At 38.5% G+C, this 24,956-nt stretch overlaps 2 protein-coding genes across 3 annotated transcripts in view; both read right to left on the bottom strand.

The window, feature by feature from the left end:
• HHEX (Hematopoietically expressed homeobox) overlaps positions 1 to 12,502 on the bottom strand; it is a 39,246-nt gene extending 26,744 nt beyond the window's left edge. Inside the window, exon 1 of the mRNA XM_067759052.1 lies at positions 11,783 to 12,502. Within this exon, the coding sequence (XP_067615153.1) occupies positions 11,783 to 12,341 (559 nt within the window). The 5' untranslated portion in view covers positions 12,342 to 12,502. The remainder of the gene's footprint in view (positions 1 to 11,782) is intronic.
• A 10,880-nt stretch (positions 12,503 to 23,382) lies between these two features.
• Positions 23,383 to 24,956, bottom strand: part of dmrt93B (doublesex-Mab related 93B) — a 75,634-nt gene continuing 74,060 nt past the window's right edge. For both annotated transcript variants that reach the window (XM_067759051.1, XM_067759050.1), the window contains exon 4: positions 23,383 to 23,602. In XM_067759051.1, coding sequence (XP_067615152.1) covers positions 23,417 to 23,602 — 186 coding nt within the window. In that variant the 3' untranslated portion in view covers positions 23,383 to 23,416. The remainder of the gene's footprint in view (positions 23,603 to 24,956) is intronic.

Here is a 24,956-nt window from a genome sequence, read left to right as displayed (position 1 = left end):
TTTGAAACAAGGAAATGGCAGATTAATAAGTCATTTCAGGAATATTTCAACGAAAAGTTGATTTTATTTAACAAATTTTCAATTAATGATGCTGATTTAATAGAACACATTGTAGAGGGCATTCCTGATTATTTTTTACGCAAGAAAAAATGCAACGTTTTAAAAATAAGCAAAGTTTACTTGAAGCTTTTCAAGGAGTTAAACTACGTAATAAAAAACGAATAGGTGATAATTTAAATAATAATACTAATACAATTCAACAATCAAAGCTGAGTAGATGTTTCAACTGTAATTCCCTGGAACATTTGGCAGCCGAATGCCGCAAGCCAAAACGCGAAAAAGGAGCATGTCATATGTGTGCACAAATGGGCCATTATGCAGTTGAATGTCCTAAAAAGAAGATCCATCATGTTGACGATCAAGATAACAAAGATCCCAATGATTATGTAAGGTATATAAATTATAGTTTTATTAGGGATGGATATAATTTTTGTTCAACATTAGGTACCTTAATTGACATCAGCTTTATTCGACAACAGTTCGTGCCTTATATTCTTCTTTTAAAAAATTTTAATTCTGAAGCGCAATTTTTTGGAATAAATGAAAGTCAACTTCAAATAGTTGGAAAACTGAAATGTATCATTTCGTATAATGAAAAAGATATAGATTTTTTTTGTATGTCGTTCCGGATGACACAATGACATTTCCGGTAATTTTAGGAAGATATTACTTGAAAATTACTAAATGCGAATTAAAAATGTATCCAACTATATGTACAAAAGAAAAATATAATTATGAAAATGGGTGTTATAATTTAATGAAAATAAGTATTGAGGAAAAAGATACATGTATTGATAATGATGAGAAAAGTTATGATACGAAAAGGAAACTTGATAAAATATTTAAAGAATGCTATTTGTGCTGTGAACGCCCTGATGAACCGGAAACTACATGTGAAATGAAAATTTTGTTGAATAATGAGAAGCCTTTCCATATCAATCGGGGCGATTGCATGTCAGGATCGCCGAACTGTTGCAAGTTTATAGAAATACCTTATGAAACAAAGCAAGTTAATGTAAATTTTTAGAAACTTAGAGATCTATTGTAAAACATTCATTCAATAAAAAATATTAGATAAAGCAAGAGCAAACGAAAAATTTACTACAATATCATGGCAGGGGAAGTCATCTTATATATTTTACAAAAACCCCAAAGAGAGATGTTGGTCACATTATTTGTTGGAACTTGGATGCAGATAAATGTTAAATCGAAAAGACCCACTCTGATGCGGATCGCGGCGAGACTTTATTTCGTGAAAGACTATATCTGGCGGCGAAGTTTATTTTTCGCCACACACGCACAACATCGTGCCTCCAAATTCTGCTTTACTTAAGTGTAGATTTTTAGTGTCTCTATGGCGCTGGTCTTGCCTTAGTCTTTACGAGAATATCAACCCGCCGGACATTTCTACTTTCTCCTGCAAGTGTCCGTACTTTCCAGGCACATGTTCTCAAATCGTTATCCTACAGGGTTTGTTCAGGTCATTATCAGAAAACTCATTTGAGCCTTATTCCAGTTTTCATTGGTAGGGACTTTTACGGGGTTTTGGATTCTAGTCGCATCTTACGACCGACATGTCTTACGGCGAGAGCATTCTAAGTCCTCCTAGCCTGCTGGTCTTGTACCGCTAAGAGGGGACCCTTTCCCACTGCTGGCGGAGCTTAACCTATTCCTCATTTTCATTCGGAATAGCGCTTTGAGTTTTGAAGCAAATTCCAATTCTGTATATTTATCTAAAAAGCAACACAAGGCTTACCCCAAACTTTTGTTCTTAGGCATTCAAGGCAGTAGCAGACAATGTCAACCAAATAACATCGATTATAATTGATTAATGTGCATTGTTTGTTTGCATTCGTGTCAACGGTGGCTCCAATGTCACCAAAAAATGCACTGCAGCCAAGGGTGTTAATATTTATGGATATATGTATGTAGGTACGATTTTGTTGAGACATATCAATATTTATAAAGATCGTTATCATATCAAACAGTTGTTGTTTTTTTAAACTTCTGCGTTACTCGTACCTACCCCTTTTTATACTCAGCGTGCTTTGCACACAGAGTATATTAACTTTGATTGGATAACGGTTGGTTGTACAGGTATAAAGAAATCGAGATAGATATAGACTTTCATATATCAAAATCATCAGTATCGAAAAAAAATTTGTATGAGCCATGTCCGTCCGTTTGCACGATAACTTAAGTAAATATTGAGATATCATCACCAAATTTGGTACACTAGCTTATCTGGACCCAGAATAGATTGGCATTGAAAATGAGCGAAACACAAAAAATCTGATTATTTAGTAAATAATACACCTAGAATGTTGAAATTTGACATGTGGGCTGATATTGAGACTCTTGAGAAAAATTTTTTTAATGGGCGTGGCACCTCCCACTTGTGATAAAATCAATTTTACAAATATTATTAATCACATCAAAAATCGTTAAAGCTATCGTAACAAAATTCGGCAGAGAGGTTGCCCTTACTATAAGGAATGCTTTGAAGAAAAATTAACGAAATCGGTTAAGGACCATGCTCACTTTTATATAAAAGATTTTTAAAAGGGTCGTAGACGAAAATAATAAGCCATAACTTAGCGAAAAAGAGCTTTGTGTCAATAGAATTTTACTTCCTAAATTGATTTATAACATTAAATTGGAACACTAAAATTTTTGAAAATGGGTGTGGGACCGCCCCTTTTATACTAAGAAATTTTCTATGTTTCGGGAGCCATAACTCGAAGAAAAATTAACATATCGTAGCAAAATTGGGTACACATATTTTTCTTATACACTGAAAGAAAGACTGGTAAAATCAACCGAAATTTCTGTTGATGTTGAATCAACTGCGCACAAATTGTTAATACGTAATTGACCGTTTTAGTAATCAAATGAACAAAAACAGTTGTTGCGACAGCTTTGTACGAAAGTACCTATGTTGCCATATAAATAGATAAATTTAAGGCGCGATAACCTCCGAACAGATCTAAGGCTCAGCTTCTCTTTCAATTTGCGTCGTGCTCCTCTTGATTTTCCCAAAAAATTGGCCGGACGGGACCTACATGCTTTATGCCGACTCCGAACGGCATCTGCGAGGCAGATGAGTTTTCACTGAGAGCTTTTCACCGCAGAAATACACTCGGAGCACTTGCCAAACACTGCCGAGGGGCGACCCCGCTTAGAAAAATTTTCTTCTAATTGAAAACCCTTATTTCTAAAATTTTGATGTTGCTTTACCCGGGGTGCGAACCCAAGGCATACGGTGTGGCAGGCGGAGCACGCTACCATCACACCACGGTGGCACTTACTAATCGAACATCAATTGGGCTTACATCAAATATGCTGGCACACATTAAACATTGTACACTTTATTATTATGTTTTATTAAACGCACTTTCACCACATTTTATATTTTATAATTTATTTAATTTATAGTTTTGAACTTCGCTTTGCAAATAGAAATGAATGAAAATAGTAGTCACACAACTAATTCCCAATTCTTTCAGTTGCAGCTCGGCTTCATTGTTTGCCATTGCCACACTTCATTGTTTCGAACAAAACTTGTAGTATAAATGTTTAACGTAATATTTTAAATAGAGAACTTGTAAGTTATAGAAAAGTAAAGAATCAAATCGCTAGAAGGTAATTCACCACTGGAGTAACTTTACATGTAATTCGGCAAGTTGAATTTTCGTAACACTTTAAGTTGAAACGATTCCAAAACAACTCAAATTTTTATGTTGTCGGAAACATCAACATTGAAAAAGGATGTTTTTTATTATCTTATTAGATACGTTCGCGTGAGTGAAAATTCGTAAAAATTTGAACAAAATGTTACTAACTTTGGAAAAATCCTGTTCGTTCAAACAAAACTTTTGCAATAAGAGGGCGAAATTTTGCATTTCGCTTGGAGGAGAAGTTGCAAAATTGTACCCGATAAATAGGTATCTCATAATTTTTTGAACAGTAAATTCAAAAAAGGGTTTTTCGTTTTGTATTGATAACTGAAAAACTAGTTTTTTGTTGTTTTCCCATTTTGTGTGTTTTCTCGATTTGGTGGTTTTCTTATTTTGGTGTTTTTTTTTTAACAAGTGGCACCATCGTCATAAGTACAAAGTAGAGAGCGCAGTGAGCGTAAAATTCTCTTTGAAATTTGCTCATGTATTGACTGTTGATCGCTGTTGAAGTTACCAGTGAGATCAGTTGTGTTAACAGAAAAATCAGTTAGATTGACCAGGAATATGTCAATTTTACATAATTTTGTTAACTTAAGAGCGACAATTTCTCTTCTGTTGGAATGACTAAACTAATTTGTTCGTTTGACAAAGAACTCGGTCGATTAACCGTAATTCGATCAAATTCACCCAGGCATGCTTAACCAACGAACCGATATCATTTCGTTACGATAATCAACGTTAATAAACGAAACGAAATGACTTTGTTTCGTTTATTAACATTAATTATCGTAACGAAATGATATCGGTTCGTTGGTTAAGCATGCCTGATTTCACCGAATCTCCGCTAAGGCAAGAACAACAGAACCGATTTGTTGATTTTACTAGCACCATTTCTTTCAGTGTAGCAGAAAATATTTCTAGTAAAAATGGACGGGATCGGTTAAAGACCACGGCAACTTAGATATAAAACAAGTTTAAAAGGGTCGTAGACTAGAATAATAAGCTATAACTTAGCAAAAAATAGTTTTGAATCAATGATATTTCACTTATAAGTTTTATTGTAGGAAATGGGGAGACATTTTTTTTAAACGGGCGGTGCCGCATGTTATGTAGAAAAGTAACTTATCTGAAATGAAATGTACAATTGAAACTCACGCTGAGTATATAATATTCGGTTACACCCGAACTTAGGCACCTTTACTTGTTTTATTTGTGATTCGTTGTTTTGTTTCTGCTTATCCGTGAATTCAAGTGAAGTGTTGGCGCCAACTGACACTCGAGAGCGCATTGAATGCATTTTTTGGAAACAACTTTAATTACACAAGAATCAAATTAAAAAGAGCCGACAATAATAAATATGTTATTGAATGTGTGGTGTTATCATTGGCGGTTTCACTGAAGACTTTCGGAATCACTTCGGAATGATTTTGATGCTATTTGGGTACAACATCGGGTATATATAAGAAGAGATTCATATCCATATCAATAGCAACCGATATTGACGAATTACCGAGTTTCTGGTATGCTATCGACGAGTTATCGATTTGTTATCGATAAGAATTATTATCGACGAGATGTAGGCTTATTGCCAATATGTCATCGCTGAAAAATCCGATAACCATTAAAAAATCGACAAAACGTCGATAACAAAGTGATAACTTCGTAACAAATAGACAACACGTCCCTGTGCTTCTATGGGGCACTAAGAGCCACAATAAAGGTGTGTGGTTGGCACAAGTGTGCCCAAATGGCAGACGGGGCAATACGCGTGTACACCAAAGGTTCCAAAGTAATGTAAGGAATAGGGTCTGCGGTATACTGTACTGATTCGGAAATAAACATACCCTACAAGTTGCCAGATCGCTGTAGTGTGTTTCAGGCGGAATTATTACCCGTAACCAAAGTAGTAGAAACACTGAAAGAAAATAGCTTAAACAGCATCCACGTCAACTTTTACATTGACAGCCAGTCAGCAAGTAAAGCAATAATCTCGAATAGCAGAACATCTAAAAGTGTGTTAAAGTGTAAACAATACCTAGAAATAGTCGGGATAGGGAGAAGTATACATCTATATTCGGTCGCAGTACATACGGTAATAGATGGGAATGAAAAAGCGGATAAGCTAGCTAAAAAGGGCGCATCCCACGAAGCTTGTATCGTAAACGTCTAGAATATGTTTGTACGATATGGGTATCAAATTAAAGGTATTAATGAGAGCTTTAAAAGGGAGTGGTGGTAGTTGTATATGTGAAGGCGTTTTCCAGATATCGACCAAAATGTGGACCAGGGTGACCCAGAACATCATCTGTTGGATACCGCTACTTTATTTATATATGTAATACCTGGTAAGATTTCAAGGGTTTTTTATTTCGCACTGCAGAACTTTTTCATTTTCTTCTACTTAATATGGTAGTTGTCACAACCATTTTACAAAGTTTTTTCTAAAGTTATATTTCGCGTCAATAAACCAATCCAATTACCATGTTTCATCCCTTTTTTCGTATTAGGTATAGAATTATGGCATTTTTTTCATTTTTCGTAATTTTCGATATCGAAAAAGTGGGCGTGGTTATAGTTCGATATCGTTCATTTTAAATGGCGATCTGAGTTGAGTGCTCAGGAATCTACATACCAAATTTCATCAAGATACCTCAAAATTTACTCAAGTTATCGTGTTAACGGACGGACGGACGGACGGACGGACATGGCTCAATCAAATTTTTTTTCGATCCTGATGATTTTGATATATGGAAGTCTATATCTATCTCGATTCCTTTATACCTGTACAGCCAACCGTTATCCAATCAAACTTAATACACTCTGTGAGCTCTGCTTAACTGAGTATAAAAAGAGAGGCCTAGTTAGTGATAGCAGATGTAGGAAGTGCGAGTTGGAGGAGGAAACGATTGAACACGTTGTATACTTGTGCCGTGCGCTCGCCAGGCTAAGACTCCAGCTATAAGATCTAGAAACAGAAAATGGCATGCAAATAATAGGAAGCTTAAAGTATTTGCCAAGAGAACGGAGTCCTTTTATAACATAGGCCTTGATTTTTTAGTTTTGTCAGTAAACAAACTTCTGACAACATTATGAACGCATTCGCTCTATGTAAGGTGCTCACGAGCTGGCCAGTTCAACCTAACCTTTAGTTTGTAGCAATCTTATTTGTTGGCTTGAGCTAAGATTCTCCTTGCAGTCCTCTTGTTGACGTCAAGCAAACAGACGTACTCGACGAAGTCACCGCTTATGATCTCACCCAAAGGAGACATTGGATCTAACCTCACCTACGTCTGGAAAGTTTTATAGATTCTTTCCTTCTATTTTCTTAATTAATAAATTATTAAGTACAAATTTGAGTTGGGTAAAAGTAATTCAACAAAAAAAATTGTTATCAAGTTTTTTTCAAGCGTTCGGCCGATTATAAATTTTATTTTCAATAACTTGAAATATCTCTGAATAACAAATTGCTAAACGATATGTTAGATTATTTGAGTGTTTGATTATCAATCAAATCAAAGCTTTTAAATTTAACTAATGAAGAAAAATTATAATCAAATGACGATTGCGCGAAATCTAAATGATTATAGTAGAAAATTATTAACAACAAATAATTGCATGAACAATTAATTATCATCTAATAAACAATGTTTTGAAGTGAGGAGATAAGTTGGACAACGAAATAATAATAAGAATTTTCAAATTGAAAGAAAAAATAGATAAATATGATTAAATGTTTTTAAAGACTTCCTTTATATCAATGCAAAAAGCAGCGAACAGTTTGGATTAAAGTAAATTGATAGAAATTGTATCTTTGTGTTATTATTACAAGGCTTCGATGCACTGCGACCTTTATTTGGATCTATTGTACTTGACTTTTAGGACTATAACTATATGTGGAGGCTTTTATTTTATTTAAGTACCTCTTCAGGCTTTTTACTCCATATCACGAACAAATTAATAGACACGCCACATAGATGAGAGAGTCTCTACCTTGCCAAAGCGACGCATTCGCAGAGAATGTGAACCGGTGTCTCATCCTCCATATGTATGTGCATCCGAAGGTTTAACTTACTAAAGTGATATCGTAGACCACAGTGTTTCGTATAATACCCAGTGAAAGTTCGTAGGTCCTCTCTGCTTGGTTTAATGCGTTTTGCTGATGCTCTCGTTGTAGGTAGTATGAATAATTTGGCCTGTCTGTCACCTGGGCATTCAATTCAGTGTTGTCTGAACTGCTTTGTTTCGCAGTTACATATGGTTTCCCTAGTTTTGCTTTTGTGAGTCTATAGAGTGATCTGGGTCATAGAATGCCGCTATTGGCTATTGCGTCCTGCTTGGCGAGGTAGTCTGTACGGTCATTGCCTACATGTCCCTGATGCCCGGAAACCCATCCTAGCAAAACCCTGTTTTTGCCTTGACTTAATTAAAAGTAGTAACAAGGTTTTGGGAATTCCGACAAAAGCGATTATCTATAAAGAATTGTAAGTGCATTAATTAGCCAGTGAAATTCTCTATTTCGTGTAAACCGTTGGTACTACGTATCCGAATGAATACAAGTGACAAAGACTTCAGGAGTGTTTATGCAGCTAGCAAAACAATAGCAACAGGTCCTCTGTAGGTCCTTTTAAGCAACATTAGCCCTTGTGCTCTCCACTGGCTTTTGTGAAATAAAATGTTAGCACATTCAACACCACATGCGCGATATCAAACAGCTTTCTGTATAGCTTTAGTTTTGTTCGTTCCCGTTGGAGTAGTCCCTCTTCTATTCTCCACCGCCTAAGCCTATAATTTGTAATGTTTTGTGCCACTCTGAGGCATAGTTGCTCGAATTGCAACACGTCTCATGTAATGACTGAGAAACGTTACACAAAAGGTAGGGATGACATAAAATCAACGACCATAACGTCGATTTACATTATTACCATCTCAATGTGTTCACTAGCTGGTTTTGAGAGTCCAAACAAAAGAACTAATCTACATATCACATACCTAGATCGATAGGGAGCTAAGACAAAAATTTGGAATTTTGAAGTTATGCATATCATTGACTTGATTTGAGTACTCTAATAAATATTAGTACCACTACTTACCCTAATAGGGTTTCGTAAAAACCAAAAATTGCATTGGAGCTGCGGGGAAATCATTAATCATTAATTAATATCAGCGAAATGTTGAGGTGATCGCTGTTTTGATCTAAGCGTGCTATGTATCTAACACCAATTTCTCTCTGGTTCTACCCGTAGATGATCTCGATAGCAATTTTTAATGGTAGTGTCAGCTAAGTGCTGTTCTATTGGGCTATAGAGGTTGCCCTACAGAAAAGAAGAGCAAAACACTTCACACGACTGCCGGTCCTATGTACCCGAGCTACTCGGGATTTTCCCGTCCAAGGGCTACCATTTCAGTGTAACCTCAAATAAATTGTTGCGTCCCTGCCACTAATTGCTATTCACGCAGCAAAACCTTGCAATTGGACTGCTCCATTCTCTCTTGCTCCGGGAAGGTGTTGAACTAACCCTGGCCCAGAGAAATTATTTTACTGCGTCAACATTAAAATTCGAGCATCTAATTACTCGTTCTCCTCTCGCTTGACAGAGGTTTTAGAAGCAATCAAACTTGCTAAACCATCTAAAGCAGTAGGCCCGGACGGGATTGCCATTCCTTCGTGCAAAAACCTTGACGATGCGGAATTTAAATACCTGACGCTTGTATCCAATCTGTATCTGTCACACTTTTGTCATCCCTGAAAAATGGAAAATGGCGAGGGGGTACCGCTACTAAAGCCTGACAACCCAGTTAACTAAGAACACTTCAAGCCGTTCTGCTCCCATATTTCACTGCAAACCACGGACTTGCCCACCACCAGCATGGCTTTTGAATATTAGCGCCGCCACGACGCTAAACGTCATCAACACAGAAATAAGTTTAGTATTGAACCAAAGAACAGTGTTCGGGTAGCGTTAGACTTGGCAAAAGCCTTCAACACAGTCAATCACAGTACGTTACGGCAAGACTTGGAGGGGAATAACCGTCCCCCTAGTCTCAAAATGTGGATCACAAACTATCTGTGCGGCCGTGAGGCATCGGCACGGTTCATAAGCGTTACATTAAATCCAAGAAGCATTAAACAAGGGGTGCCGCAGAGTTGTGTCCTATCCCCGATGTCTGCACGATAACGGCAGCTTGAATGCTATATATTTTGGGGAGCAAAAGATTTTCCTTGGGAATATCTGCGAAGACGGCTTGGGGCGTCAAGGTCTACAGTAGAGATATCAGTCAATTTGTGTTTATCAGGATTTCTGATAGAGATTATTTCAAGGCGGATACAGCGAGGTATTTTGAGGGAAACTTTGTGAAACTTTTTTTATTGTTGATGCAAACAAAAACTGCAATCCCTGACTATAAAAAATGGATTGAGGCTGATCTACTCCGCCGGTGCTCGAAACAAGTCATATCCAGCCCCATGTTTAAATGTTAAAATAGTTATAAAGCAACATGCATGTTAACCGATCGAAAAACACGTAACCAGCCCCCGAATTCCAACCTTCTTTAGCGTTAAAACCCCATTGCCAAAAATACCTAAAACATCATCAAGTGCGCAGAAAAGCATGCAAGATTTAATAGCATGTGGTCATAAGGAATAACCACCTAAGTCCTATGTAATAGTATAGCAGTTAGGCTGTTATTCCTTGTTACCAGGCGCCAGGCGGAACTAAATGTTGCATACTTTTCTGTGCACTTAATGATACTCTGCAAAAAATGCGACTAGTCTAGGTTGAATCCGGGATGGGTAGCAAAGGAGTAGGCGACTGTAGCCAGTTCTGAACTTTTTATATGGGTTGGAGTGGGCCCTTTTGTTTGAGCATGTCCTATGGAGAGATCAATTGTACCTGTTTAAGCCTGAACGGGTAGTGTCGGACTGGTCCTCTTTATACCATTACGGGTACTGTCGGACAGAATCTTTTTGTAATGTTCGACACTTCCTCTTTGTACCCCTTTGGGTACTCTTCGACACGCCCTCTTTTTACCCCTATGGGAAGTGTCCGGCTGGCCTTTTTTGTATCGATACGGGTAGTGTCGGACATATTCTCTTCGTTCCTCTATAGCGAGTCACACAAGCCTCTTTTGTTCACCTATGCGCACTGTCGGACAAGCTCTCTTTCTACCCGTTCGGAGTTTCTTACGGATTTTATAATTTTTTAAATTCTAATACAATATTCTTAATTTTTTTTCGTATTGGTGTTGTAGAGTAATAAAAACAAAACAAATATTACGATAATGGAACATATGGTCCTAGTATTTGAGGTTCGGTATAGAGCTCCGCATTTTTCTTAAGTAATGCTATTCAATCTCATTTTATCCTTTTATTTTATTCATTTCGTTACTGTTTTTTGTTTTTTTGTTTGTTTCTTTTTTCAATTGGCTACCTAAATTTCAAACTGACTGATGCCAAATATACCCAAAAGGGACTATAGGGGATCAGTTATACCCCCAATGTGGACAAAAGAGATCAATCGCAGACCGCTCTCTTTAGGGATATATTGCACGATTTTTTTAAGGGTATTTTTGGCTGTGGAGTTTTAGCATCAGCGAAGGTTGAATTCGGGGGCAAATCGACCATATTGCGGTTGGCGCGCCTACAGTTTTCACGACGTGCGACGTACGACATCCGCGGCCAAAATCCGCAACCTCACATATTTAATAGCGCCTGGTGAATAAACGATTTCAGCCTTAGCGGAGCTCTCTGAGGCCACTTTCACGAGACCAGTCTACCACGAGGAGAGTTTGAAGATGTTTTCCGGTTACTGTTAGAGATATGCCATCGGCGTAAGCAAACAGTCTCTCAGACTTGATAGGATAATTTTTCTCGTTGGAAATAGTAGACACTCGATTGCGGTTTGCAAAAAATGTTTTTACGTCAACAAAATTTGTGTAAATGATAGATGAAACTTTTAGAAGGAGTGAGCTGGTACTTTATGACTGCCCTATCTCCCATATTTAAGAAACATTCCTGAAAAACAATAAGATATCACTTTCCCACTCACCATCACATTCCAAAAATGGACTGTACTGTTCACAAAATCCCGTCGGTGCTACCGCAGCTGCTGCAGCTGCTGCCTGAAAATGTGGCATAAATAAAGCTGAGTTCTTTTGCATATTCAGCATTTTTTGGTAGAGTAATGATGTGGGTTCGTAATCAGGGTCGAAGTGTAATGTATCAGGTGTTGTCATTAACGGTATGCCAATCGACCCGTGGTCAGTTTTTAACAAAAGTTTTTTGAAATGATATTGCCCGTCGGCTGAAAGTGTTGTGTAAGCAGTAGAGCTGATTGGGTTTGCTATCGGCTGTGGAGCGTTCTCATCGGCATGTGACTGCACTCTCGGTGGGATTGAGTGGGTGCTGGTAGCTGGAAATGAAGTTATTGAATTATATGCTTTCGTGAGACGTGACAAATCATTAGGCTTAGTACATTTGCCATTATTTTGTGGTGCTCCCGATTTTGTGTTGGAAGCTCTACCGCTATGCGGTTTATCTTCCAATATATTTTCGATGGAAAATGAGGTTTTATTATTAGTTTTTATGCTTGTAATTTCCATGGTCATTTCGTTTTTGTGCTCTGTAGACCGATGTTACAATTTGTATTTTTTTCTTTTAACTTTTACTTTAATCAAATTTTCTTAATTATACATTCTTTGAGGGCATTCTAGGCACTGTCAATTTTTAAACTATATTTGCTAATTTGTCCAAATTGATTGTGCGTAGCCACTTTAGTGACCAAATTGTCTTAACGTTTCCGAAAAACGAAATTTCCGAACTTCTCGCAACGAGTCATTGAGTACTAATAAATTGAATCAAATCAAATTTCAATACAACATACCATAATGAAATGTTGAGGTAATAGATATCTTTATTAATAATATTAGCTGTCATAATGGTTGAGGTGCCGCACGAGGTGATGATAATGTCCAATGGCTGTCACTGATAAGAAGCTCTAGCGCTAACTCTTCTGACGAAGGTAAACGCTCGTTACACACAGTGGTACCTAATTATACCTTAATAAGGTAAAATAATATCTAATTTCGAAACAAATTTCAAAGCAGCCCCACCTCTAATTCGGAGTATATTTCAAAAATAATTACATAAATATAAAATACAAGGCTCGATAACCTCCGAATAGATTTTAGCCCGATCTTCTCTTCCAATTTGCGTCGTGCTCCTTTTTAATTTTTCCTTCAATTTTGCGGGATGGGACATATATGTTTTACGCCGAATCCGAACGGCATCTGCAAGGCAGATGAGTTTTCACTAACAAGCTTTTCATGGCAGAAATACACGCGGAGTGTTTGCCAAACACTGTCGAGGGGCGTACGCATACAGGATCTGCGGTGTGGTAGGCGAAGCGCGCTACCACCACACCACGGCAATTGACATACCTAATAATTTAATATTAAAAACATTTATTTTCTCTGTGTATTTGTTATTACTTCCAATTTATTAGGCCCGTTTCAATTTTGTCCGCAAATTTTGGTAGAAAAGTATTTGAGTAACTTCCCGTAAAGCTAGAGTACTGAAGCTTAGAACATAGTTCAGAACCCGAGAGGAAAAATGAGGAAAAAGCTTTCGGTAGTTGGCGCAGGGATCGTTATCTCAAAAAAACTCGTCCGAATTCGGAAGCTTTGCGATCGAGTTTTAAATATGTTCCCGGTGAGCTAAAGACTTAAAACCTTGAGCATAGCTTAAGGTTCTATTAAATGGAGCAGCAATCTAAATATTTAGAGATCTTTTCAGAGTCCATACAGAGCATGTGGAATCTTGCGTGGATTTTTATGTAGCTGCTCATTGAGCTAGACACGTGAAACATTAAACTTAGACCAGAGCACCGTGGCAATGCAGCTAAAGAAAAAAACTTTCGCTAGGTGACGCATGGGTCGACATAATTAGAAAATTTATAGGAGATTTGAAATCTTGGGATTGGTTTTTGAATAACTTTCCGGTGAGCTAGATACTGGAAAATCAAAATGTTTAGCACATAAGACAAAAAATTTCGCGAAGAGTCTCACGGATCTAGATATTTAAGAAAGCCGTACGGAAGAGATAGGATCTGGCGATAAAATTTCTAGAAACTTCCCATTGAGATACAATCCGATGATAATGCGTTAAGTAAAAGGGAAAATTCTGATAGGTCGAGATTTTTAAAAATGTCGTACCAAACGGCGAAATCTTACGATCAACTTTAAAGAAAGTTTCTATTAAGCTATAAATTTGCAAACCACACTAATAGTTTAGATGACGGAGAGAAACCATGGCGGGTTAGAATATACCCTCGGTAGGTATACCTGTCGTAAGAGGCGACTAAAATACCAAATTGTTTCAAGGGGTTGTGTAGCGCAACCCTCTCAAGGGGTTGCCAGCGCAATATATAGCTTCTCCAACCCTATTGTCAACCTCACCTACTCGTGGCGAATCCTGTTTCATTAACAGTCGAGGTTCTGTCGACCCCGAACTCCTGATGAATCTAGGGAGTGGTAGGGCGGGATGGCCTAGAAGGTTTCATGTGGTCATACGAAATCGTTCCCGATATGGTCGGGCTAATACCTTTATGATGCTTTGTACCGGAACGTACCGGATCTGCATCCGGCAAAGGACCAGCAACATCGATAGCACTTCGAGGAATGTTCTTATCGCTACAACAACAACAATAACATCAACAGGACGGAGAGAATAAAGTGAAGATATACAGTTCTACTTACCCCCATATAAACTGTCATTTCTGCCTCCCTGTTAACGACTAGAAGCTTCAAATTTCATCAAATTCTTACATCTTACGTCATATATTGATGAGGTAAGTGATTCACGGTCAAGGCTACTTCATGCAGACCAAAAAAAGACGTGAAACCTTGCATCCTCATACAAACTACCTACCTATTTTTTATTTTTTTTTTTACTTACATACTTAATTGGCGCTTAACCGTCTAAACGGTTATGGCCGTCCAACAAGGCACGCCAGTCGCTCCTTCGCTCCGCCAATCAGCGCCAATTGGTCTCACCAAGGGAGTTTAAATCGTTTTCTACCTGGTCCTTCCAACGGAGTGGAGGCCGCCCTCTACCTCTGCTTCCATAGGCGGGTTCCGATAGAAACACTTTCTTGGCCGGAGCATCATCTTTCATTCGCATAACATGGCCTAGCCAGCGCAGCCGCTGTGTTTTAATTCGCTGGACTATGTTGATGTCTGCGTATAGCTCGTAGAGGTCATCATTAAATCTTTCGAAGAACTTTTCTCTCGAACACTCCCAAAGCCGCTTCATCTGCTGTTGTCATGGTCCATGCTTCTGCCCCATATAGCAGGACGGGTACGATAAGTGACTTGTAGAGTATGATTTTCGTTCGCCGAGAGAGGACTTTACTTTTCAATTGCCTACCTAGTCCAAAGTAGCATTTATTGGCAAGATTGATTCTTTACTGGATTTCAGTGCTGATGTTGTTGCTAGTGTTGATGCTGGTTCCCAAATAAACGAAGTCTTTTACTATTTGGAAATTATTGCTGCCAACAGTAGCGTGGTTGCCAAGGCGCGTATGCGCTGACTCTTTGCTCGATGACAGCAGGTACTTCGTCATCAGCATATGCCAGTAATTGCACACTTTTATAGTATACTAGCAGACCCGTCAGACGTTGTTCTGCCCTAAATTTGGTCTATCTACATACATTTTAATAAGCTTTTTCGGTCTAACTCTGCCCTCGCCCCTCTACACTTTTTCCTAATCTTTGTATTCACTCCTCCCTCCGTATTTTTCGCTTCATCTATCTCCATCTTCGCCTCATTCTATCTCTTTCTAAGTCTCCTTCTCTCTTTTCTCTTCTCTCAAGTTTTTCTCATTCTTCTTCATATCTTATTGCCAGTCCCAGAGGGTGGTATGTATTTTGTTCCAGTCCCATTCCGAGTCTCAGTCCCAGTCACACTCCGAGTCTCAGTCTCAGTCTCAGTATCAATCCCAGTCCTAGTCCTAATCACAGTCCCAGTCCGTCTCTGGTCTACTTCCCGGAAAAAAGCATCGTAAATACTAATATAGGCAAATTTATATACCAAATTTCAGGCAAATCGAATATGACGTATGTAAATAGGTATGTGGGTATTATTAATTAATGTCTTTATTTCGGCTTCGCATGCATATTTATCGGTTTTGCCAGGTTGATGCGACTAAATAGAATATCACAATGAAAATTACTTTAAAGCTCTCGGCAACAGCTTTCATTTGATATCCATAATACACACACATTCTAGGGGTATCCGGGTTGATGTTTTGGCCTATATCTCGAGACCCTAGTCACCCAGCGGCATAAAACCTACTCTGTACTAAAGAACACATCAACAGCTTCAATTTGATATCCATAACGTAAAAACACTATCTAGGCGTTCACGGGCCCACGTTTTGGCCTATATCTCGAGACCCTAGTCACGCAGAAGTATGAAAATTACCCTCTACTAAAGTACTCATCAACAGCTTTCATTTGTTATTCATATTCTATAAACATATTCTAGGGGTGCTCGGATCCACGTTTTGGCCTATATCTCGAGACCCTAGTCATCCAGGGGTACGAAAAATACCCAGTATCAAAGTACTCATAAACAGCTTCCATTTGATACCCATATTGTACAAACACTTCCTGGAGTTACCCGGGTCCATGTTTTGGCCTGTATCTCGAGACCCTAGTCACCCGGTATCAAAGTACTAATTATACGAACCTTCCCCGTGGAAAAATACATGTATATACCAATTTTCATAATAATCGGTCCAGTAGTTTTTGAGTTTATCGATGACATACATACAAACATTCATTTTTATATATATAGATCAAAATGTACACTTCTTTTTATATATACAGATTAACTTATAATAGGTTGGATCGATTTTTTGGTTAGGTTGGACCGAAATGTAAACTTTGTTTTTCAAATTTTGAATTTTTTCTAAAAAAAAATCATAACTCAAGAATGGCTAAACCGATTTGGGATTTCAAAATAAACTAACCATCATCTCTCCTTCCTGTATCTTTCCTAAAAATTTCATGGCAATCTTTCTATCCGTTCTCGAGTTATGGAGTTACAATCAAAATGTACACTTATTTTTATATATATAGATTGTTCCAGTGCGGTTAAGTTCTGCAGCATCAAATTAAAGAAATCGCACGATAGGGGGACACCCTGTCTGGAACCTCCTTTAGTTTCGAACGGCTCGGAGAGGTCCTTCCCAATTCTGACTGAGCTTATGGTGTTGCTCAACGTCATTTTGCACAGCCGTATAAGTTTTGCGGGGAAACCAAATTCAGACATAGCGGCATATGGGCGCTCCTTTTCGTGCTATCGAAGGCGGCTTTAAAGTCGACGAAGAGGTGATGTGTGTCGATTCTCTTTTCACGGGTTTTTTCCAAGATATTTTTTTATACTTATCTTAAAAATCGCTTAGGTATGTACATCTGTTCACTATATATTTAATATCTTATACAGCCGATTATTTGGATATTACGAATGGGATAGGATTATTGTTCAGCCGCATTCATGAAAGGTATGAAGTCTTCGGCACAGCTGAAGACAGTCCCGTCCTTACTTGTTTATTTCATAATTCCCACCCCCAAAGTGCGCACGGCCCTGGTGGATAGATGTGTCGTTTAATAGTGTTAGTCTGAGATTATAATCTTTTTATTGGTAGCCCCGTTTACGATAAGCTCTCTACGCTCTTGCCCATCCATAGACACATAGTACATAAGACTTGGCTTATTAAGTAATATAGTGAGCAATAAACATAAAACTGATAGGTATGTATAAATTCAATTTCGTATGTCCACTTACACAGTACTTACGTCTTATGGGGAAACCGATATATAATTTATTTAATAGTCGCAAAACAAGCTGATAGGCGGTGATTAACAATTATTTGATGAAAAGAACCGCAAAGAGGGCACACCAAATAGACACGTTGTTATACTTACCTTGCAGCGAGTCGCACTATTTGCGAACTAGCGCATAACTATTCCGTTCAGATGCGGTACTATAACTAATTTTGTCCCCTCGCAGTGCTTTCGGCTGACACTTTTAACATTAGCTGCATTTTTAAGCAACCGAGCTTGAAAAAAAAAATGCTTTAATATCTAAACAGTTTCATCATGGAGGTGGTACTTAAGGAGACCTAGGCTTCCAACTCTCCTTCAGACTTCCCGATCACTGTAGCGTCTTCTAGGCAGAAGTATCAGCTATCATGGAAGCCGCAGTTATGATAGGGACACACAATATCGGTAACATTTTTTTTCAGCAACAACCAGGCCGATATCAAATCTCTTGGCTCTTACTCATTCAATTCTGAACTAACACTTAACTGTAGCCGATCTTTTCATGTGATGGCCCAACAGAACCGTGTACACCACACATGGGTTCCGGGCAGAGGGACAGATTCTCTCTGACCAAGTATGCCGCTTGTCACATGCAAGCTTACGTTAAAAGAGCACATCCACCGTCAACCGGACGAAAATGGCTTCTAACATTGGGGTGTCGGACAAAGAAGGAAACTTGGCCAAAATACAATCCTAAAAGATCCCGTCAGGCTTTTGCCATAAGAAGGGATAAAATATCCACACTTGTGGGAGTACGAACTGGGAATTGCTTTATATGTAGGCATGCAGAAAGGTTAAGAGCGCCTTATCGTCGTTGCTGTAGGACGTTCTAAAAAGGATGAAGTGGAGGAAACGTTGGCTCACCTCATCTGCAAGTGACGCAAGGAAGTGCTTTCTGGGAGCCCCTTGAACTCAGCTGTGTCCTTGGGCAGCCACATCAAACTAACCTAACATAGAAATGTTCAAAGTGGAATATCTCCACCGAACTTCAACGAATTTATTATACTTAAGTATGTATTGGTATTTTTTATCATTTTCGTTTGGCCTCTACCTTTCATGCATTATGTCAAATAGAAAGGAGAAAGCATTTGTCAAATGATATGTTGACATCGTTGCACTATGCAAATACACTAGCGATTCGTCTCTGAGGCGAAATGAACGTTCATTTCGTAATAGAGAATGAAGGCCTACATTTTCGATTTCCTTTATAATTGCCAGTTTTCTAAATTTATTTGCTAATTTCTTAAATAAATTTGCTCTTTTCTTAAATACAGTTGGAAAAGGCTTGACCCTACAGCGAATCGAATTACTTCAGAACTAGCGCAGAACTAATGCTTTAAGAGATGGTACTAGTTCTAATTATGTCCCCCGCAGTGTTTTCAACTGACTCTTTTAACATCGTGATGTCCTACGAAATGGCAATTTCCTCCTTTTGAACGCATTCCTAACTGGTTCAATTGTGGGTGGTTCCGAACTAGTTTTTGCCTTTGATTGATTAATTTAAATATGTACATATTGCTTAGACTTAAGCATTCATGAATGGCTGCAAACTTTCCTACTCTGCAAATGGTAGTAATTAAAGCTGAAGTGAGAAACTGTGACTGTCTCCCATATTCGCTGCATGGGACCGACAATTTGAGGTAAGTCCCTCAAGAAGTATATTTGCAGCAAACCTTTCATAAATCTGATTTCAACAATTACAACCTGAATGCAGAATAAGACACACGCTAATGTTATTTTATTGTGGCATTCAAAATATAGATAAAGAAATATCAAAAATCCGAAATACCGAAAAATGTCGCAGTTTCTGAAATCGGTTTACCTGTGTGGATGATAAGCATTGATTGATTGATTAATATGGATTACCTATTAAATATCCATAAATGTGTAGATATATGTAACATTAAACTCAATTGTACAATGGAAATATGTAGGGGATATGATTCCGTAATGATGGCTATTGAGGGTTGAATTGTGCCGCATTATTGGAGTTTTATTAGTTAAAAAGTCATAATTATACTCAGAGTGCTTTGCACACAGAGTATATTAACCTTGATTGGGTAACGGTTGGTTGTACAGGTATAAAGGAATCGAGATAGATATAGACTTCCATATATCAAAATCATCAGTATCGGAAAAAAATTTGATTGAGCCATGTCCGTCCGTCCGTCCGTCTGTCCGTTAACACGATAACTTGAGTAAATATTGAGATATCTTCACCAAATTTGGTACACGAGCTTATCTGGACCCAGAATAGATTGGTATTGAAAATGAGCGAAATCGGATGATAACCACGCCCACTTTTATGGAAAACACAAAAAACCCGAGTATTTAGTAAATAATACACCTAGAATGTTGAAATTGGACTCGTGGACTGATATTGAGACTCTTGATAAAAATTTGAAAAAAATGTTTAAATGGGCGTGGCACCGCCCACTTGTGATAAAATCAATTTTACAAATATTATTAATCATAAATCAAAAATCGTTAAACCTATCGTAACAAAATTCAGCAGAGAGGCTAGGCTGCCTTTCTCTATAGCAAAAAATATTTTTAGTAAAAATGGACGGGATCGGTTAAAGACCACGGCAACTTAGATATAAAACAAATTTAAAAGGGTCGTAGACTAGAATAATAAGCCATAACGTAGCAAAAAAAAATAGTTGTGAATCAATGATATTTCACTTATCAAGTTTTATTGTAAGAGGAAACGGGGAGACACGTGTTATGTAGAAAAGTAATTCATCTGAAATGAAATGTACAATTGAAGTTTACGCTGAGTATATAATGTTCGGTTACACCCGAACTAAGACACCCTTACTTGTTTTTGTTTAATATTATTTACAAACTACTGTCAATAACTCTGGTTTTATTTACTGCTTTTATTCGGTTTATTTGCTTTGTTTTGAGCGCCACTTTATCGGCGGCAAATAAAAAAACATTTTTGTTGTAAATATTTCACACCGCAATTGTCTTCGCGTTGGGTTACCTTTGATCAAGCAACTTGCAATAAATATCATATCACTGCATTCAATGAACTCTTTCAACCATATTGAAGTGCTGCATCGAAAAGGATTTATCATTACCTTTTGGAGTTTATTGATGGAATTATAGCCCTTGGCGAGAGAGCGAGCAGCTGGAGAGGCTCAGGAAAATTATCTCTGGGAATCCTGCTCTCTTGAGTTACTTGTGAGAGATAGATGACAGTTGCACAATGAGCGATGAGCCGCCCTGTGCAGCTGCAGATATCTCTAGGGATTAATTTCGTCTAACTGCCTTCTATCTACTATTTTAAGCTGGGATATGTTTCCAAGTCTAGGAATAAGGCCAAAGTCACCTTTATGCCGAAGGCGGGAAAGGGCGCTCACGTCTCTTCCAATGACTTAGGAGCAAACAGCATGACTCTTTACAGTTATAACCATTGGTGAACCTACTCGATCTATATTCTATCGCTACTTTCATGAAACTGCTGTCCATTCAGTTGTCAAACAGATAAAAGAATTACTCGAGTTCGTACTGGGTGAATTTCTTGATAACGAAGTTGCTTTCAATAATGCCCTGCTGACTGATATCGAGTAAGATTAACAGAACTGGAGTCGATTCAAGTCTGGTCCTATTTTTCAACAGACTGCTCAGACTGCAAGCTCGTCAGAATGGTACCAGCCCTACTGGCTCTGGAACGTTTTTTTTACCAAACGAATCTCTACAGAACCGAAGATTTAAGTCGCCTCTCGCGACAGATTTGCCTTCCGCAGGAATATAGTAAGCCCTTTAACCCGCTGCTCGTCTATGCTGACGACCTTGTAATTCTCGTCATGGGAAAATTTTAAGACACCTTGCGGGACCTTTTACAGGGATACGGACAACCTTAAATTGGGAGAATATCCCTGTCTACTGTCCGGTATATGGCGACTTAGAAAAGTTAAGGCTGCCCGCCAAAACAGCCTTTCCTTAGGGGCGGAGGAAAGAATACTATCCAGTGCCGCATATATCCGGTTGTGATCTTAAAGAGTTCTCGGACAGCCAGAAGGCAATTAAAGCGCTGGTATCTCCCAAATAGTAAGTTCGAGCATCGTGACATCGAGCTAGTATTCCAAAAGTATTATCTGGGTGCCAGGTAATAGGGCCAGAGCTAGCAATTGTCAGGCGGATCTCTTTGCCCGAATTGCGAACCGGAGGTGGATGCGCAGGGCTGACCCCCCTCCTACCAGGTGATCGAGATTTTTCTTGCCAATTGTTCATGCAAAGCGCTGTTAGGAGCTGTTAAGGCTGACTACGCCTCATTTCTCTATGGTGATTAGAGTGGAGGGGTAAAATAAGGTTTATATTGTTGTATTAAAAGTGCTTCGCCCCATTCAATGGGCACGACCACTCAAAAATTGTCATCAAAGTCCTCTAACGGGAGTCCAAGGAAACTGGCTGTTTCAACTGTGGCGGACCATACGGAGGATTGGTGTTAGAGGCGGGTTCCACATTGCAATTGAAAATATGGTTGGTCATGTGGGGACACATCGCATGCAGTACATACATTACGTATGTCGGTGTTGATTCTGGACAAGTAAGAGTTTAACTTATTACAGTATCCAGAGCGAAGTTGGGCCAGGCTGGCTCGTGTCTCCATAGGTAGTGTGCTTTCTTCTTATGCAAGGGTAGGATATTGCATATTAATAACGGGGTTCACCTGGCGCGTCTTAACAAAAACGTTTACCGATTCTGTGTGGATTTGGCTTAGGGCCTGCTTCTGCTTGTCTGTGTTGGCAGGTGCCGGATCTCGTTAGTGTGCTTATGGAGATGTTCCCTTAACCCCCTTTAAGGCGGTACTAGATCAAGCAGTTGTTTGCTAGGATGTCCTGGCTTGTGACAATTTAGCAAAAACTGTCTGTTCAGCATTTCTTTGTGCTCTTTGGCCTGACTTTGTAGGTGATGTTCGAGGTCAGAAAGAGCAATCCGGTGGCAGTTCTGATTGCAGCATTTTTACAGGCCTGTAGCCTTTTCCGGTATGTGTTTGTAAGACCTGGCGACCAAACTTGTGACGCGTAGCTCATGAGTGGCAGGCCAATTGCTTTGTACATGGTTAGCAACGTTTCTAATAAGGTCAAGGGGCATAATGTCAATTGACCTTATGGCCATTTTAAATTACCACAGGGGTGCTAAGTTGCATTAGGCAACCCTACGTTGGTAGAGTATCGCTGTCCACTATCAGGAACATGGCAACTTTTAGAAGTTTAGACTCCCGACCACCACAAAATTTCCGTTGCCGCAATCAAGCGGGGTCAGTGCGTTCGTGCGTGGTCGGACGAGTACTTAAACTCCCACGCGGTAGGCATCATGCTACATTCTTTAAAGGCTATTAAGGTAACCGGACATAGTCAGATCCCAGTTTTCACGCGGATCTCTTAGCGCTGTGCTGTCTTGCGAATTATTCGAAATTTGTTTGGCCGGTTGTTGGTATTAGATGCTCATAGGAACTGTTACAGCTCACGAGTGTCTATCCCCCCAGTGGTGATAGAAGTAATGACGTGTCCATATCGTGTGTCTCAATATTCTGGACAACCCCGGCTGTGTACCTTGTTGGAAATATAACTCATGTGCAAGAGATTTCGGTCCTCAATCTTACTTAAAAATCAGCGATCGTCACACAGACTATATCCATAGTCAATATTTTGTAAAAAATAACACAAACTCGTATGCAATATATTTATTTAATAATGTGTTTAACAAGGAAATATTTACAAATAAACAAATACATATTAATAGGAAATGCTTAACTTCATCTGAATTGTTATGTTTCGGCATCAGTTGAGGTGATAAGCCTCCATACAAGTGCAGTTGGGTAACGTACAACGTGGCGCCAAATTCGATAGATGACCCATTGTAACGGGGAACGATAACGGCACAAACCATTTTGGGTAAGCGCATATAGTGGGCGTGGCTGTAGCTGCTGCAGTATTACCCACGGTAAGACCAGATTTGTGAGCATACTGTTTGAAATAGAAATGGAGGGAGGTTTAAAAAATATTGAGAAAAAATTAAAAATATCAGAGGCCATGGTGTAGTAACCAGGTGAAGTAAGCCGTCAATTGTCTCGCTCTAAATTCTTCTTTGTTCTGTCATTCGGCTATCTGAAAATTGTTCACTAATGTTGTCCCCGAAAAAGTGTTGTTTTTTGCATTTTTCAGGAGTAAAATATGGTAGTTTTAGTACGTTTTTCACATAAACAGAGATTCATATTTGGGTATCTTTGGTGTTGGCTTCCATAAGTATGGTTTTGCTTAACTATCACGTTCATATTATTGATGTTTCCATTATATAAGTATGTTTAATTTGTTCCAAAAAAAATTAAACAGGTCTTTGTTTTAAACAAACTCTTTGAATTCACGTCATATCCAACAAGGATTTTCGCATATGCAGTGCTACTGAAGACTTTCGAGAAATGTGCAAGAACACCAAAACTGTCGTATTACGCCTTATTTATGTAAACACTTCGCTGAAACAATGGATTTCTTATTACAGTTACAAAAAATTGTTACTCACTGTTGTTGTTTTGGCCTAAAAATTAAACTACTAAGATAAAAGTAATGTACAGTTATGGATTGTAATTTAGAATATATGAATCCGGCTCCATCGGATTAGCACTTTCTGGTTCTAGGCCGACTCCTATTATATCCCCTGACATATTTTAGTAAATAGTAACTTGGGAACATTAGTAATACATCATGAATTAAACTGTCAAGAGCTTTTGGGAGATCTTCTGATCAAGTTTGTATGATATATGTGTTAGAAGGTCATATTGTAACGAATTTACTGCAATTCCCCTTATTTGCAATCTTCTGCCAACGTTCGTATCGCTAAACTGTTGAATAAATAACTCCAATATTGAATAATGGAAAAATGGCCTTTATTAAAGTACTTCACAATAACACTTATACTTTGCAACGAATAGCTTGCTTAATAACCAAACTGATTGATAGCTCAAATGAAACTGATCTCTCGCCTCCACTGTTGTCGCCTTTTTATACTGTCCGACCTCGTCGTTGCATATTTCTAGGCTTTTCTAATTCCAGAACTTACTAGTTAGTTATAAATTTCTCAGCTACAACTACAGATTTATAATTTTTATAGCTTCTCTCATACCCCATGCGCTTGAATGTGTGAGCGACACTTCCACAATCACAATTGCATACCTTTAGGAGCATCTCAGATAAGATATCTGCATTTGTTTGTGCATCTCTTCTCCGCTGCGTGTAGACAAAATGATTAAATTATTGATGTGCATTCACATCAATGCTTAGCATCGGCATAGAGATGGCAGTATCCCTTAGTGTTGCTAACATT

This window comes from Eurosta solidaginis, chromosome 1 (genome assembly GCF_040869045.1).
Source record: "Eurosta solidaginis isolate ZX-2024a chromosome 1, ASM4086904v1, whole genome shotgun sequence".
Classification (NCBI taxonomy): Eukaryota; Metazoa; Arthropoda; class Insecta; order Diptera; family Tephritidae; genus Eurosta; species Eurosta solidaginis.
The sequence above is the reverse complement of the archived record's forward strand: the minus strand, read 5'-3'. Positions and strand labels throughout refer to the sequence as shown.